At 33.0% G+C, this 17647-nt stretch overlaps 2 protein-coding genes across 2 annotated transcripts in view; one reads left to right on the top strand and one right to left on the bottom strand.

The window, feature by feature from the left end:
* LOC142974074 (uncharacterized protein KIAA0930 homolog) overlaps positions 1–17647 on the bottom strand; it is a 67173-nt gene that overhangs the window by 18491 nt on the left and 31035 nt on the right. The window contains exon 5 of the mRNA XM_076116204.1: positions 9916–10056. Coding sequence (XP_075972319.1) covers positions 9916–10056 — 141 coding nt within the window. The remainder of the gene's footprint in view (positions 1–9915; positions 10057–17647) is intronic.
* The window catches only part of LOC142974073 (phosphatidylcholine:ceramide cholinephosphotransferase 2-like), a 149158-nt gene that overhangs the window by 105232 nt on the left and 26279 nt on the right, over positions 1–17647 (top strand). The gene's annotated exons all lie outside the window — the stretch shown is intronic.

Genomic DNA, 17647 nt, shown 5'->3' with positions numbered 1-17647 from the left:
GCCCGCTAAGTGTTAAGATCAGTGAACACCGTTTGTGATTTGAAGGTCAATAATATCAAGCAAATAGGGATAAATAATGGATGACAATATTTATCCCTATATAATTATAGATTGTTTGTATGAAATCACTTTCAAATTACGGATAACCGTCACCTGTTATGCATTAATCAGTATTTGGTACAGACTAGTGATAATCGATGTAGGAAAATCAAAGAACTAGATATATATAAGATGGTCACCCATCCACAGAACAACCTTGGCAACTGTAGCTTAACTTCGAAATCGATCCGCGCGGCTGTTGTTTCCTACTACTTACACATTTTTCAATCCTCAGTGAATTTAATTATATCATCATCATAGAGTATAGCAACAGTGTCAGTAACTAAGTAACAAGGGAACTATAAACAGCATTTGTCCCCAAAATTACAAACGGTTACATCTCAATTCCTTGTACGACTCCACCCATAATTTCCTACTACTTACACATTTTCAGTCTTCAGTGCAATTTATTCTTTCATTATTATTAAGTACAGCAACAGTGTCAGTTACTAAGTAACAAGGGAACTATAAACAGCATTTGACCCCAAAATTACAAACGGTTACATCTCAATTCCTTGTACGACTCCATCCATAATTTCCTGCTACTAACATATTCTTCAATCCTCAGTGCAATCAATACTATCATCATCAAAAAGTATAGCAACAGTGTCAATAACTAAGTAACAAGAGATAAAAATGCGTCCCAGATAAATTAGGAAAGGTTACACTTCAATTCCTTGAACGACTCCAAATCTATACTAATATTATAAAGCTGAAGAGTTTGTTTGTTTGTTTGTTTGTTTGTTTGTTTGTTTGAACGCGCTAATCTCAGGAACTACTGGTCCGATTTGAAAAATTCTTTCAGTGTTAGATAGTCCATTTATCGAGGAAGGTTATAGGCTATATATCATCACGCTACTACCAATAGGAGCAGAGTACGGGTGAAAAATGTTACAAAAACGAGGAAAATTTTGACCCATTCTCTCTTATGTGACGCAAGCGAAGTTGCGCGGGTCAGCTAGTCAATTCTATAATCATCATAAAGTATAGCAACTGTGTCAGTTACTAAGTAACAAGGGAGCTATGAACAACATAAACACGCCTGACCTCGCTCGGCAGTCATTCGTACGCAAATTACAATTAAATCGTCCAGTACAAACTGTTGCGTACTTCAATCAACAAGTTCAAACCAATTTATGCTCATTTAAGTGTTAAAAATAACACGGATTCGAAAGGCTAAGAATGTGAGTTCGTGTATTACTGATCAAGAAACAATTTAACTGCTGTTATTTAAAAAAACACACCTAAGGGATGTTGGTATTTTTTTGTCTGATCTAGATTGTTGGTTGACCCTAGAAACATCTTTTTTAAAAATAAATCAGGTAAGTGGCTGTAGTAAATCCTCAAAGACCTGTATTTTGATAGACTCCAAAAGATGACAATGTCAAAAGGCTGTAAAGACAGGAAAGACGTATTATAAAAAAGTCCTCTCTCTGCGTCTGTCTGCCTGTTCGCAATTAACTCAAAATGAACTGTCACGCGGTTTTTACCTACAGATAGAGGTCCCTCAAGGAAGGTTTAAGTGCACAATTAGATAGTTAAAGTTAACCCGCTGCAAACCGGGCCAAGTCAAGAAAAGAAGAAAACGCTTAAACATAATGTCTCACTCAAAATAATAATCAGTTAAATTACGACTTTCTTATTAACACATTCGATTCGACAAAACGCGTATTTTTACCGAATTGTTGTATTATTGAACAATTAGCACTTCACATTGATAAGGCATTGTTCGTACATTTTATATAACTTGTAAACTTGTCAGTGTGTTGAGAACATGGTTTGACTTCTAACGTGGATCGTGACAGTGATACCAATATTGTTTTAATATTAATAATAACTTTACAGACATATGGCGCAATTTATATACGCAGGACTATTACCAAAGTCAGTAGGATCGGAATTTATTTCATATTAAAAGTCTTTAAAACATGATAGAGTAAAACTTTCAATTAAAGTTGATCTTATGCATTTATTTCTGCTACAAAATGTGTATTTCTAAAACTTCCATGACTAGGTCTGTATTCTACTACTTTCGCGGTTTCGCATATTGAGGACGAATGTAGATCAGTATTATCTATTTTTCAGGAAATAAATTAAATGATTTTGGTTACGTACAAAAACTAATGGCTTATTACAGGACACTTAATAATTGGTAATAGACGAAGATAGAGACAAAAGTGGAATAAATACAAGAGTTTCTATTACAGGTGATTTTCAGGTTACAATCACTTCAACAGTTTTTATAAATAGATGAACATTCTAGAAGTTACTGTACAGACAGTGAAGGATTCAGATTGTATGTAGATACGTAGGTATGTAATATATGTATACAGCATACATTTCAAGGTATTTTCTCGATAAGAGGTATTTTGACACGTTTCTTTATATCTGTACAAATTATATTCAGGACGTCACTGATGACATTGGTGTTATTCATTTTTATCGCTATGTTTGTGTTTTATGCTTGCTAAAGGTGAATATGTATTAGAGCATTGACTTTCAACGTACAAATGTCCGACACAATACTTATGCATAGACTGTAACCTGTCCTTCTCTATCGATATACTTTCAAGTCTTCGCTAAATAGAAGTTAAATTAATTAATTACTTTAAATACTTCAGTCAGTAGTTTAAATAAAGGTGTAAACTTGAACCACAGTAGCCCAACTTAATTGAGAGAGAAAAAATCTCCCCAGATCCAGCAAATTGTTTTGTATTCAATATTTTGTCTAATATACGTAGGAAGCCTTCAAAGACTTGTTTTCTTGAACAACTTCAAGTTAGGAGGACAACTCGAACTAAGAAAATCGAGTCTAAGCGGCCTATTATTGTATTAAAAATCTGGTCTAATATGTATTCACCATAACAGGTAGCATTACAAGTTAGTTTGAGCAAGATAATTATTTCCTTAATCAGTAAACTCAGGCTAGCGTGCAAATTCTTTCTGTGTATCAAGTATGAACGAAAAAACTAAACAAAAAAGCATTAATTTTGTATTACGCAAGATTTAGAATGGTAGAGAAAAACTTCAAACGACTATACTTTATCGATTATACATTTTTCCTGTGTAAAGATCTGCTTACCAATATAGGGAAGAGTCGTGATTTTATGTATGTACATATGTATGTTTGTCAATTGTTTTTAAGTTTGACTACATATTGCTGTCTTCAGTGCGATTCTCGACAGGCGGAACCATCGAGAGTTTGACATTTAAAATGTACTAGAATGGTTCCTATGGCGCCTGCTAGTGGCGCTGATCAGATTTTCATGCAAGATTTCTCGACAGTTATAGTCGATAGTACCACAGAATCTCACTACAGAACAGTTCACATAGATTGTTTCTATTTATTCAGCCTTCTTCTACTACAGTTGATTAAATGCCTTGCAAAGATCTCCTTACTTTAAAACGTAGATCAATACTAAGTATAAGTCATTTAAACGTCAAAAAACGTTTAAACATTGAACCAGATACTTTATTGAAAATATTTTGCTTTTGGGTCATTACGAGGGCCTCGGTACGAGTAAAAGTACATTATGGTTTCCTTGAGTTGATAAGAGCGCCAAAATAGTTGATAACATTGTAAATACGCAGATAGTGAATTGATATGAAATAATAAACTAGTTCACATAATTTGGTCGGAGAACTCGTTTTCATACAGCAATGATATCATGATAGCCTATTTAAGAAATGTTTACGATTGTTTTGAATATACGAACTTAATTGGGCGTACAAGGACATACGATTAAATCTAGTCAGACCACTAGGTAAAAACCTAGGCCTGAATGATGTATTTGGTAGATATAATTGTATTGTAATTTTTGACAAGAATAACTCTTGCTCTGAATATAACTAAGGGCGGCTGTCGTTTTAATAGAAATGTTTCATAATATGGAATGATAACTAAAAATTCCGTGTATGTTATGTAGCCATAGGAAAGGGCAGACAATCAGGCAACCGTCTGCTGCATTCTTGAAAAGGATAAAGACAAAAGAAACTAATTTTATTCTTTCAAAAGCTTCAGCCCGCAGATCGAGTGCAAGAAGGGACTTAGCCAAGATAAAAAATTCTAATTTAGTTTTATCAAAATCCGTTCAGTAATTTTGGCGTGACTAAATAACAAACAACTATCCAAAAAACTAAACCTTTGCATTTATAATATGAAGCACAGAAGACGATTTGGACTCTTTCTAAAAGGGCTTTGCTTATTGTCTGAGAAATTAAAATAAAATACATCAATATACATATTTACCTAAACCATTTACATGACATATCTACCTTCCCTTGTTTCATTCCATCAAAGTTATGAGTCATCAATCAACATACAATTGAATGACCAAAACAACAGAACGGTCACAATGATAACAGACTAACTGATAAGAGTCTAATGTACGTGTATTCGAATCCGGTTTAAGGATAAACGTTTTTATAAAACAAAGAGACTATTTTATATAATGTAGACGGACGGAAAAAGATATAAACGATTCGGTAGTATTTGTATTAAGGTATTTGGTAATTATATTTTATGATAATTGTTTTATGTTTTTATAGATACAAATTCCGCACTAAAAACAGCTTTTGCGGCGCAGGGACTTTTAAAACCATACAAACAACGAACACAATAAAACCAGACCCAAAACAACTATTTGTAGATCACACAAATATTTATTCCGTGTGGGAATCGAACCTACGACCTCTCGACTGGTAGTGGCTTGGCAACCACCTTATAGATGGGCACTTATAGATACTGAAAGAACTTGACAAGTCCACTAGACATAGGGAAGTTGGATTCTCAAAATCATCAACACAGGCTACCAACAGATTTCCATGTCATCATGTTCGACGTAGTGACATCATGACGTCACATGATAACGCCTCCAGTTCATCACAGAACGATAGTAGCGATTGGCAACAAGCCCCGAATTCGCCGTAATGTTAATATTACGTAATTTTAAACGTTGGCAACAATACCAAGTTAGGAGACACTGGCTGTACAACTTAGTGACCTTTGCTTCAGTGGATAAAAACTCGTTGGCTATGGAATTTGCTAGTCATACTATACTAATTTATTTAATTAATATTTATACAAAACAAAAGCTGTACTTTTCCATACTAATATATTTTTAACTGGCTTAAATAAAAGGAGGTTCTCAATTCGGCATGATTTTTTTATTAACTTAACTGTTTCTTTGTTATTATTGTTTGATGTTTATTAGTTAAATAGCTTAACTAATAAACATCAAACAATAAATAAATATTTTAAATTAAATAGCTTAACTAATATTTATAAAAAACCGGATGTTCTATTTATTTTCCGGGATCTACTTTATATTTCGAAAATAAAATACACATCACCACAGATTGTAAATATCCAAGCTGAGCCGTGGGAAAAAAACTAATATATTGTAATTCATGAACTTAATCTAACAACCCACATTAAAATTCAGGATGTGACGAAACTATCAGTATATTATGTACTAAACAAGGGCATTTTATCTTATCAATAATTTCAATGTTTAAAATACTTTTATCAATTATTATCCTGATTATCAATTCCGTACATTCTAGTGCAATGTTAATTATCTATACTAATATTATAAAGCTGAAGAGTTTGTTTGTTTGTTTGTTTGAACGCGCTAATCTCAGGAACTACTAGTCCGATTTGAAAAATTCTTTCAGTGTTAGATAGCCCATTTATTGAGGAAGGCTAAAGGCTATATATCATCACGCTACGACCAATAGGAGCAGAGTACCAGTAGAAAACATTACAAAAACGGGGAAAATCTGGATTCTCTCTTATGTGACGCAAGCTAAGTTGCGCGGGTCAGCTAGTTTACGATAAAAGACGGAAGTATTTTATTCGCAATAAACATTTTATCGAACATAAAAAACGCATGAATCCATAATGAATCGTTTTAAGCTCCATAATTATGAGATTTTATTGCATTATGCAATTAATTTCAATAAATTAATTACCACGATAGTATATAAGGACTAAGTATACTAATTTACTGTTATAACTTAATACTAAACATTTTGCTGTAGACAATCTATCTCATTGATATTGTAGATAATTTTTCATTGACTTAAAATTTTATTTTATATGAGCAACAAGTAATATGTATTACTTTAATTTAAATACTCACTCAATTGGAATTACACTTAAACGTTTGTTTTTTTTATTTGACAATCGATTTGAATTTTTAGCTTAGTTTGTAACAAAGACTTTTACATAATACTCGAAGTCCATAATCGGAAATATTTAAAACAAAACAGGTGATCACTTTTCGATAGTAAAACTACTCATCAATTTAAATATCGACGTTTCATCAATCAATCTCTTATTTTATTGAAACGGTTGTCTTCATTAACTCAGTAGCCCTACCATGAGTTGGCGTAGTTAAAAACTAGAGTAGTTAACGTGAGAACGCAACTACAACAGTGGGCTCAAATAGGGAAAGAATGAACGACAAAGCCAATCTACATTCACTGTTGTTTAATTTAACTACACGTTATTAAATATGGCGACCCAGGGTAGCAATTTTGATACCTTAACTATCCGCTAGAGGCGCTGTTCGAGTTTTACGAGAACTACAGTGTCTCCGGGAGACTATAGTTACCAACTCATGGTAGCGCTACAGATAGCGGTAACTATGACCGATAGTATCGATAGGCCTAACCTTATCGATATTCACTTAAAAACTGTTCAACATTATATCTAGTTGTAAAATCAAGTGCATTAAGTATTAGTTGCACTTAGAATAGTACTTCATTGTGAATTAATTTATAGGTTTATGATGATGTTGTGATACCTAATTTTTTTTTTACACCAGATGTTTTATCGTTTCTAATTAGATTTAAAACTGTATAAAAGTGTAAAATGACAAAACCCTATGCCATCAAAAACATCCTGTAAAAAACCCCAAGTCTCGCAGCTCAGTCTCTCTGCCGTAAAAAGTTATGAGATCTATGTAATACCAAGTCGATTAATCTATTTAGTCTCTACTTAAAGGACCTTCTGTCTTAAGTTATTATCATGCCAATATTAAAAATATTTAACGGTTGAAACAAATAGATCAATCTGGCCATCGTCAGTTTTATTTTTGTATCCTATAGACAGTTACGTTCAGTAGGGCATGAAATTTTTTTTGAAAAACAAAAATTGATGCAGTTTATGTCATAATAACACTGTCTGCATCGTGTACTAACAATCTCGTTATTTATGAAAACTTTTTTCAAATGCCTGTGATTGATTTATACCACTAAAGTTGTTATTTTTGAAGTACCACTTATAATTATCTAGTTTTTTTTAATAAGTGTCACTTAAATTTATCTATGTAGTGTTCTTCCACTACAAATGTATTAAGTATTCGCAAGTACTACGCACAAAATTGAGTATTTGGTTATTATATAATATTTTCGCAATGTCTACCAAAAATTCTTTGCAAATCCGTCGTATCCTTTTATGTCGCGATAAAAAGATTTATCGAACAAAACATAAATTAACTCTTACCGATAAATGTACATTATCCATTAGATTACATTTTAGACACGATACAATATATTGTTTAATTTCCTGTAATGATTATAAGACAAAACGGATTTTGCTTTATAATTTCAAACTTAACGTTATATAACAAAAAATAATAGGCGATTTTTAAGAAGTTACCATGAATAAAAACAAAAAAATATCAGCAATTTTGAAGTTTAAAGAAGTAACGAATATTTACGTCTAGTACAATGTATTCGAATTTGTACCATACGGATTTTTACTCCAATACCATTATAGCTACATACAGAATTGTCACATAATTTTAAGAGACCCTTAAAAAATCACTAACGTTTTACCCTCTTTATAAACACATTAAAAACTTATTTAAGTTAAAAAACTACCAAAATATGTTTTCTCTTTTTCATTTCGCTAAGAAGTGTAAGAAACAAAACTCTTTCTTAGCCTTTCATAACTTCATATATTTTTATGTATGAGAGGGTTAATGTATATCGTAGCTACAAACATAATTTGACGTAGTTAAAGAATCAATGCATCTATAACCACTAGATGTCATACGTACAGTTGTAAATAAAAGTTAAATAAGAGGCAATCCCACCTCCGCGTGCTGTAGTTTGTGAACAAAAACTCAGCGTGCTGAGCTGTGACTGCTGAGTGCTCACAGTATTTACTCGAATATCATTATGGTATACAGAATAACTATAAAATACATACAGAATCCTGAGAGAAGAGACCCTAAAACAATCACTAACATTACTACTTATATCGTTGCTACAGACATCATTTTACCTAATTAAAGTTAACATTTTCAGTTCTAACTCCAAAAACAGCCAATGTCATACTTCAAATTGTAAATAAAAGTCAAATAAGAGGCCACCCCACCGTGTGTTGTAGTGTGTGAACAAAAACTCAGCGTGCTGAGCTCTGTCTGCCGAGTGCTCATACATCCATTGTCCAACGCGTCGACGCTAAGCGCTCTTTGTGTCACGTATCAAACCATTTGTTGGAGTCTACTTCACTATTTTTAAACTGAAGAACTGTGGAGGAATTTCTAGTTCTTTTTTGTACTTGAGATTCGCAAAACACTGTCTTTTTGTATATCGATGATCAATATAGGAGTTGAATACTTTTTTCACGTCGTTGTCATAGGTGGTCCCACAGCTATCCTGGAGCCTATACCGGTGGCTTATTAGTAGCCTTATTTGTCATAACAGACAAATTTCAGTTAGTCATACATCTATTTAAATAAAAACTACAGATGTTGCCTTTTGCGGAGCAACAAAAGGTAACACGATAACATTAGCTAACAACATTCTCTAACTTATACCACTTGTTGCTATGTGTTAAATGTTGCTCATTGCATTCATGCCCTTAAACGTCATAGGACCTATCAACGGCACAGTAAATTGTTATATTGCCTAGAAATACTTGAGAAAGATGCTCAAAAAGTAACAACTACGCAAATGTACTAAAGTCAAAGAAAAAGTGCATAAAAAATCTTTGCAAACAGTTTTGAAACACAAACATCGTGTTAGGTGGTACGCCTAATAAAATGGTAATAGGATTAGTCGGAGCTCGGCCGGAGCTCTGACAAGAGCTTGTACTAAATGACCCGTATCCGGCAATTAGCGACAAGACACTTGTTGCTATAGCGAGGCTTGCACGCGATACACTGCTCAAATACACATCACATTTGCATGTTTTTATTGTTATATGAATTTAAATACGACGGAAATCTGCATTTTTTTATGTGTCTTCGCACTTCGCAGCCTTTTGACGATTAAATCTGAACAACTGAATGCATATTCATTTTGTATTACCAACTGACACTCTTAAGTTTACTTTAAAATAATTATAATTGGGATTGATATATGATGATGACTATAAACGCGCCATTTCAAACGTGCAAACTGAGTCCTGTCATTTTATCGGAGTCTCTCACTCGCACTTACATATGTCACATACCTGAGTATAGATATAATTGGACTTAGTTATAATATTTAAAAACCAATCGCCACGAAGAAAAGAAAAGGAAGAGATTCCCCTCTTGGCAACGAAATTAGAATCCGCTACAATATTGGACGCTTATTTAAAGCATTGGTTCCCAACCAGTGGTCCGCGGAAGTCAAAATATGGTCAGCGAGTGATTTTCAAATTTTAAATTTTCAGGATGATTAATACACTTTATTTTGAATATACTTACATAGTGGTCCCTGCTAACAAGAATAAAATAAAAGTGGTCCCGGACTAAGAAAAGGTTGGGAACCCCTGATTTAAAGTAACATGTTAATCAGTTGTTAGTAACTTACCCTGGAGTCATAAACCCTGGTGAGTATGTCGTATCGTATGGAGCCGAGGAAGATGACGGCCTGGGCGGCACACCCGCGCCCTCTGGCGACCAGCTCCACGCACACCATCTCTCCGTCACGTACTACTATGTCGCAGAATACCTGCATATAAGAAAATAATACAATTAAGTGAGATATACGAAGTAAAATTACGACGTTTTGCTTGCATTTATGTCAAGCCAAAACCATAACACTGTTTTAATAGCATCGTTTGAAAATCTTTTCTACTTTCGCCAGGTTATGTTTTCGGCAGCGTTTTACACCCTGTATACTTAAGCTATGTTACATTTTTTTAAACCCATTACTGTCCCACTGCTGGGCAAGTGTCTCCTACCAAACGAGGAAGGTGCTAGGCCTTAAATCCACCACGCCGGCCAATTGCGGGTGGATTTTCCATGCCCTCAAGAAATTGTTCGATTACTTAAACAATTATGAACAACAACAAACCTTGCGGAACATAATATATGTATGTATGTTAATATTTATCATAAATATTGAGATAGCAAACAAAATTATTATTTGCAAGTTAATTTCTAAGTATTTTGCGTCACAAACGTGAACGTAAAAACCACAATCTATTACGTCATTTCAAACTTAAACTACTATTTATATGCATATACGAGGACGGAAGAATGGCGAAGAATTCAGAGAAAACGCTAGCTCTTCTCAATGACTCTTCTTTCTGAACTGACGGGAAATTCATTTACAATATGATTGATACTAGGGCTATTTTTTATAACAAGGGTGATATAGTCGCAGGACCTTATTTAATGGCATACAGTAACTCAACAACGAGAAGAAATTTTCTCAATAGATTGATCTTTGACAATCATAAGCGTGAATATTGAAACTAATTGAATAAATAATTTGACTTTGATAAATTACAATAATTAGTAATGAAACGGCCTGCACATTGAAGTATTATATTCATAGGACTAAAAAAATACGAGCCTATTTTGAGAACTTTAAGAACACACTATTCTTCCGTGAGTCAATCAAACGTAAGAAAAACATTTGAAAAGACGTATTAGAACATTGCGTACCTAATTAGCATTGAAGCAACGTAATAACATTTACGACTGAATCTAAAAACAATATGATTCATTGGCATTTAAAAATAACACTGTTTCTAGATCGACTTTAGTGTGTCGAATGACCTATGTTTAAAACTGTATTTCTTTATATACTAGCTAAATAGCACAGCTCTTTACACAAAGTTTCATCTGTTATCTCAATTGGTAAGCAGTTGAAAAAAAAACTAAGGATATATTTGGTCCTAAGTCGTCAACAATGTCCAAATTTCAACAAAATCCGTGCAGTGGCGTTATAGTCAGTTAAGGATATATGTAACGCATGAAAAGAGTGCGTAAACGCAGACACTAGTGGTAAAAACTATAAGGAAGTTTACTTCTGCCTGCATGAACTAAATTACAAGAGTAAAACATTTTTTTATTTCGTACAACATATCCTATATGAGGCTATGAGTTACTTAAACTATCAGTGTACTAAAGTCCTGTTCAGCTCAGTCTGTAGTCCACCCTTCCATCCTAAATTCCTAACACCCAATTTTTCGCAACTATAACAGTATTCATAGTATAATAGGTATAGAAGTAAAGATGACTTTGTCCGCACATTAGTGTCTGTTACGAACAGTCGTGTACATACATATGAACGAAGCATACTACATTGAGTCAATACGCAATAATACTTATGGAACGATTGTTGTATAAAGTACAATGACTTTATAGTTCGCATACGTTCTTATCCAATCTATTTCATTTCACGCTTTTCCTTTACTTTCAGTCGACTGTTAAGTGTCTGAGTGGAAAAACGTCATAAGTGATCAAACGATGTGCTTATTTTATTTTCTTTTGAGACGGACGCAAGATAATCTTAGAGACCTATAGGAAATAAGATGCTGAAAGAGTAATGCTTCGATTTTAAAATACGCCATATCTATTAGCTATTTAATTAGTTTGCAAAATACTACGAAGAGATATTTCTTTTTTAATGTCTACCGCCTCATTAAATTTGAATTGTAAATTCCTAACATCCTGCAAGATTCGCTGAATCACGCGCCTTAGGCCGTAACATTATAAATGGTTATAATTTATAATAATATGTATGTAGATAATAATATATGTAAGTACTTCCTTGCACACCTGTTCTATGTTAGGTACAACTTCCTTGGACGTTTAGTAAAGGTATTGAATTCTTTATTTATAAGTTATCATAAGCTATTAATAGTTCACTAATAAATAAAGTCTTTTTACAACAAATTCCACTCCCAAAAAAAACCTCACAATAAATTCTTGCGAAGAAGCGGAATCTTTCTAAGTGGTTAATTACTTCGGCTATGAGCAGCGCAGCACTTAAATAGAACTTATTTTATTAGACATGTGTACTTTAGGATGAGGGGAGAGTACAGACCTTCCATTAATTAATTTTAATTTTGTTGGGCTACATCAATATCCCCCGGTTTCTGAGGTACATTTAGCGGTAGTTAATCTATTCAATAGCGTATAAACTCATATAAAAAAACGCTGTGAATAGATAAACTACCGCTAAATGTACCTCAGAAACCGGGTGAAAGTAGACAAGCTACCATCTCTCTATCAAGAAGTCACACAGCATACATCGGAATTTTTCCATACCTTCGATATTGGTACTAGTTTTTTTATTACCTGCGAACATGGCAACTGACAATACCATACGAATGTACCAACAAAAAAACTGCTAAAGTTAATATCGTCAATAGTGATTCTGTCCAATGACTATGTACGTGCGACCTTGCCTTGACAAGTGTAGTTAAACTTTGTACTAAATGTATATATGTATAGGTATATAAGTATTATGCATTGATGACAAACGCTGAATACAATAATGTATTTTTACAAAATTGGTAAGAATATTGTGGAAAAAGAGTCACTGAAATGCAATAGCTAGATTGTTATATTTTAACATTAGGTATCTCGCAGGTGTTTAAAACTGGTTTTTCAAAATGCATAGAAAATGAAAGTTGTATCTTCGCGAAACGAAAAAGTACAAAGGATTTTCCAATTTTATTGGTTAGAAAAAAAAACAATTTATGCACTATCGAGAAACTTCTAACCTTGTATTCTACGAAATCCATAATCAGTATAATAGAACAATTATGTATATACTTATTATAGTTTCGAATTTATTTATACGAATTTTTACAGTATGTGAATGCATGTGCCGTGTGTAGAATATACAATCAATTAGAAACTTAAAAATTTAAAAGTATTCAATTTCTTAAGTCACTGACAGTACATAAAACTGCAAAATCCCACAATCATCAGCGTGACGAGACCCGTCTTAGCGGTGATAAGACGAGGCTTAGATAACGCGCGCGATAAGGATTTACATTCGCACGGACTATTGACACAGCCAGGTGGAACAATCTAGTACGACATCGTCGTAGCTTTGTTTTATACAACTTAGCATAACAACTACAAATGTCGCTAGTTTTTATTATTGACGTAAATATTAATAGACGAAAGTGCATTTCAAATTCTTTCATAAATGTTCTCTTATAGGTCTAATATTGCGTTTTTGAATAAGAAGGTTAACTAGGATATTTTATGATCTCTTTAAGAGATCAGGATATTATATTATGGTCATAGGATATAGGATATATTATTAAATTTACGTTCTTTTAATCTTCTTAAGATACTCCCTTTGAAAACTGTTTTACTTAAATGTATGTAATTCAATAGACTAGAGGAATGTTGATATATATTTTTCTACTATTATCTAGTTATCTTGTTATGTTATCTGTTAGTAGCGAAATATAACATATCATTCATCTATATTTTGATAGCCTCACATGCAAAAATGGTAGTCACCATATAAACTTATTTACTAATAACGATTTCTTTTGAATATTGTAAAAGAAGGATATTGCAATAAAATCTTACACTCTTATTCATAAAAATATATGAAGTTATGAAAAGATTATAAAGTGTTTTGTTTCTTTCACTCTTTAGAGAAATGATAAAGAGAAAACATATTATACTTAGTAGTTATTTAACTAAAATAGGTTTATAGTGCGTTTGAATAAGAGGGTTAGTATTTTTCGATAGAATTATAACCTATACGTTACATAAGCGTTTATCGTTAGTTCATAACGTTCCATCATGATAAACGAGAAGTGAGTATATATCGTGAATTACTGACCCGATTACAACGATTATTACGATTACCAATATTACATGTTTACTCCTGGATTTAGGATAAAAAGTATTCAAGTGTGTTGTGTTTTTGTTCATATAATAGATGATAAAGTTTTCCTTGTAGTTTTTGTACTTGTGAATAGTAAAAAATTACGTAATTGACGCATTGTTTTGAAGTAGTTTTATATAAATTGTGCACATTTGACAAACAAAATAGATAATTTCGTGATACTTTAGCTGTTTTAGGTATGCTTTGTTTCTGTTCTATGATCGTTTCGAAAGCAATAATAGGCTAAATTAAGTCAGGACTGTCCCACTGCTGGACATAGGTCTCTTGCAAGAACGACAAAAAGGTAAGTCAGAATCATTGACCCAATACACAGGCATTTCATTCCTTCAACAAATGTTTCAAGAACTCTCAGATACTCGGAATATTTCTAACGATGATTTCCTGACAGTTATTTTTAAGTCTTTTTAATACATAAAATGATTATCAATCTAATGGAACCCGTTCTCTTTAAACTCAATCCCAGTAAAAGTTTATATCTTAACGATCAATATTAGCATTTGTGCGGCTTCCTCTTTGATTGCGTTGCGGTTGCACAATATTTCCAACGCTTTCTGCCAATCTCTTTATAATAGTGACTTGATATCATTTCCGTTAGTTAGCTCGTTTACATTAAATTATAAAAAACTGCTCGAGCTGATAAAAACCTGTCTTGAAATAGGTATATTTTTGTGGCAATGAAAGTAAATAGCTATACATATATTGAAAGGAAAACTGACTCTCTCTTTAAAACTAACGTTAAATACATCAAACCCACTTTAAAACCATTGCACTTGAAAAATAGCTACAATGTTCGTATACGCTAATACCCTATTTACCATAGGTCTTAATAGGAAAGATCTAGAAGAATACATAAAACACCAAGCGAAATAAATACCGGTATGCAAATTAGTGACAGCTATGCAGTCTTTATTTTCAGTCCATTTTTCGTCATTTTTTCTATACTTATCAGTAGCTTGCACCAAAGCATACCATTGGCACAAAAAGACCGGCATAATACTCTCGGCCTTGAAAACTAACTCTTCATGGTGTATCACAACATCCTGTATTAACTAGATTATATATAATTATCACTTAGATAGCGCTCATCTCTTTACTAATCCTCACTAGATTACGAGTGACAGATAAGTCACCGTGACAAGCCACTCGTACGCATAGAACCGAACAATGTCAATATAGTAATGTACAGGTACATAGGAATGTATGAGACGAGTAAATAATAGTGAAAATGATATGTATTTTTGGCGCGCTTTGGTCTCTTTCGACCCACATTGCAAAAAGGCTCGATTTTATGTATTAGGTCGGGGAAAAAGTCTTTTCGCATTATAGTATGTATGAACTTGTAATAAAATCTCTTTGGCTTCAAGAATCACAAATGAGTACACGGTTCATTAAGTTTCTTTCTGTGAGCTCGTGAGGTACCCGAATATCGAGCTTTTTTGTGTAGAGTAGAGATTTTATTACAAGTTCATACATACTACAATGCGAAAAGACTTTTTCCCCGACATAATATATTAAGAAAGTATAGCTCCGTCAAATACATTTTGTACTGCTTGTTTTAGATTAGGCAAGGATTTGGTAGAGCTTATAATAACAAACATATTATTAGTTATTTTTTTAATCATGATTTTCATTTGTTCCTTATTATCTTCCTATTAATTGTTAACATTTCAATTAACATTACCACGGAAGTTGTATGAATAAAATAATTTTAAAAACTAATGATCATACAATACAAAATTAAAGGATAATTGTATTAATATTAAACCACCAACAATTAAATAGCTGAGGTTTAATTAAAGTTATTGTTAATTAGGATAGATTATGGCAATTATTATAGTTCACTTCATAATATGATTACCAGTCCATTGCAAAAACTGCTTCAGAAGTCTACAGCGCGAAATGAATCCGCATATTTTTGCGAAAGTAAGAACATTTCACTTTCTTTCTTTGCGTCACGATTACGTTTTACACTTTTAAAATGGATAGATAGTTCGAAAATTATATATTTACTTAAAATTATCGAATTACAAGCGAAATAAAACTAATCTAAACTTGTTAACGCAAGTATTTGAATAGAAATGGTCATTTATAACGAGCACATTATTATTATTATGACATGCGAGAATAGTAGAGGGATCCTTTAAAACGAACACCAATAGATACGAATAATATAATCATAGGTAACATAAACCTAGTCTTAAACCGCGAAAAAGTTACAGCAAAGGTCCTAATGTTATTATCACCATCTTACTAAAATGTTGATAATATGGAAAGCGATCACATGACATGTTGTATATTTTGCGAATTGCTAATAATTTGTTTAGAAATCCTTGTCTGTTATCCATACTAGAATTATGGTCAGTTAGTGGGCACATTAATCATTCTAGACAAATATTTAGCAAAGAAAATTATAAGGCTTATTATTTAGCTTCATTACTGCCTCACTGCTAGGCAAGGGTCTTCTCCAGAATTTAGGCCTTGAGTCCATCACGCTGGCTAAGTGCGGGTTGGGCTCAAAAATGCCAACAATCAATTTTTTTTGACATGAAAGGTTTCATTACGATGATTTCCTTTCCTTCACCATTAAAGCAAGTGATAATTAATTATTTCTACATTTAAGTACCCATAAAAAATCTAACCGTCACATTATTATATAACATCAAACCCCAAGAACTTGCGATCGCGTAAATAAATATTAATCAGCTGTATGTAGGTCGGGGGATAAGCTAATGGCAATTGACAATATGATAAAGCCATTGTCTCTTCAAGGGTATGCAGTGGAGTGAATCACTGGGCTCGGAGGCTGCGGCCAGTCGATAGTGTGATCTCAACGACACTTGACGCTTGTGTATTTATGCAATTGAATCTACTTTAAGATATTGGTCACGAGTTATATTGTTGATATGAAATCTATACTAATATTATAAAGCTGAAGAGTTTGTTTGTTTGAACGCGCTAATCTCAGGAACTACTGGCCGGATTTGAAAAAATATTTATGTATTTCTGTGTTAGATAGCCCATTTATCTAGGAAGGCTGTAAGCTATATATCACCACGCTACGACCAAAAGGAGCAGAGTACCAGTAAAAAATGTTAAAAAACGGGGAAATTAAAAAAGTTCGTACACCTGTGTGCATGATCTTTTGTGTTAAAGGATATTATGCGGATAAATTAAATGCGGTATATTTGTCTTTCAATATAAGGGAAAAAGAATTGCGTCTCATTTTAGTGACTACAGCAATCTCAATTATAAAAACATGTACATAGATAAAACAAAACACGACTGATAACGGTAAATATTCAACTAATTATGTTATTTTGATTGATATTACACGCTACAGATAATAATTTGTATTGAAATAAGATGACTGCCTTAGTGGAGCAGTGGTTTAGGTCACCACACCGCTACCATTGCGTTGAGGGGTCGT

This window comes from Anticarsia gemmatalis, chromosome 7 (assembly GCF_050436995.1).
Source record: "Anticarsia gemmatalis isolate Benzon Research Colony breed Stoneville strain chromosome 7, ilAntGemm2 primary, whole genome shotgun sequence".
Classification (NCBI taxonomy): Eukaryota; Metazoa; Arthropoda; class Insecta; order Lepidoptera; family Erebidae; genus Anticarsia; species Anticarsia gemmatalis.
Note: the sequence above shows the minus strand (reverse complement) of the source record. Positions and strands in the feature narration are given on the sequence as shown.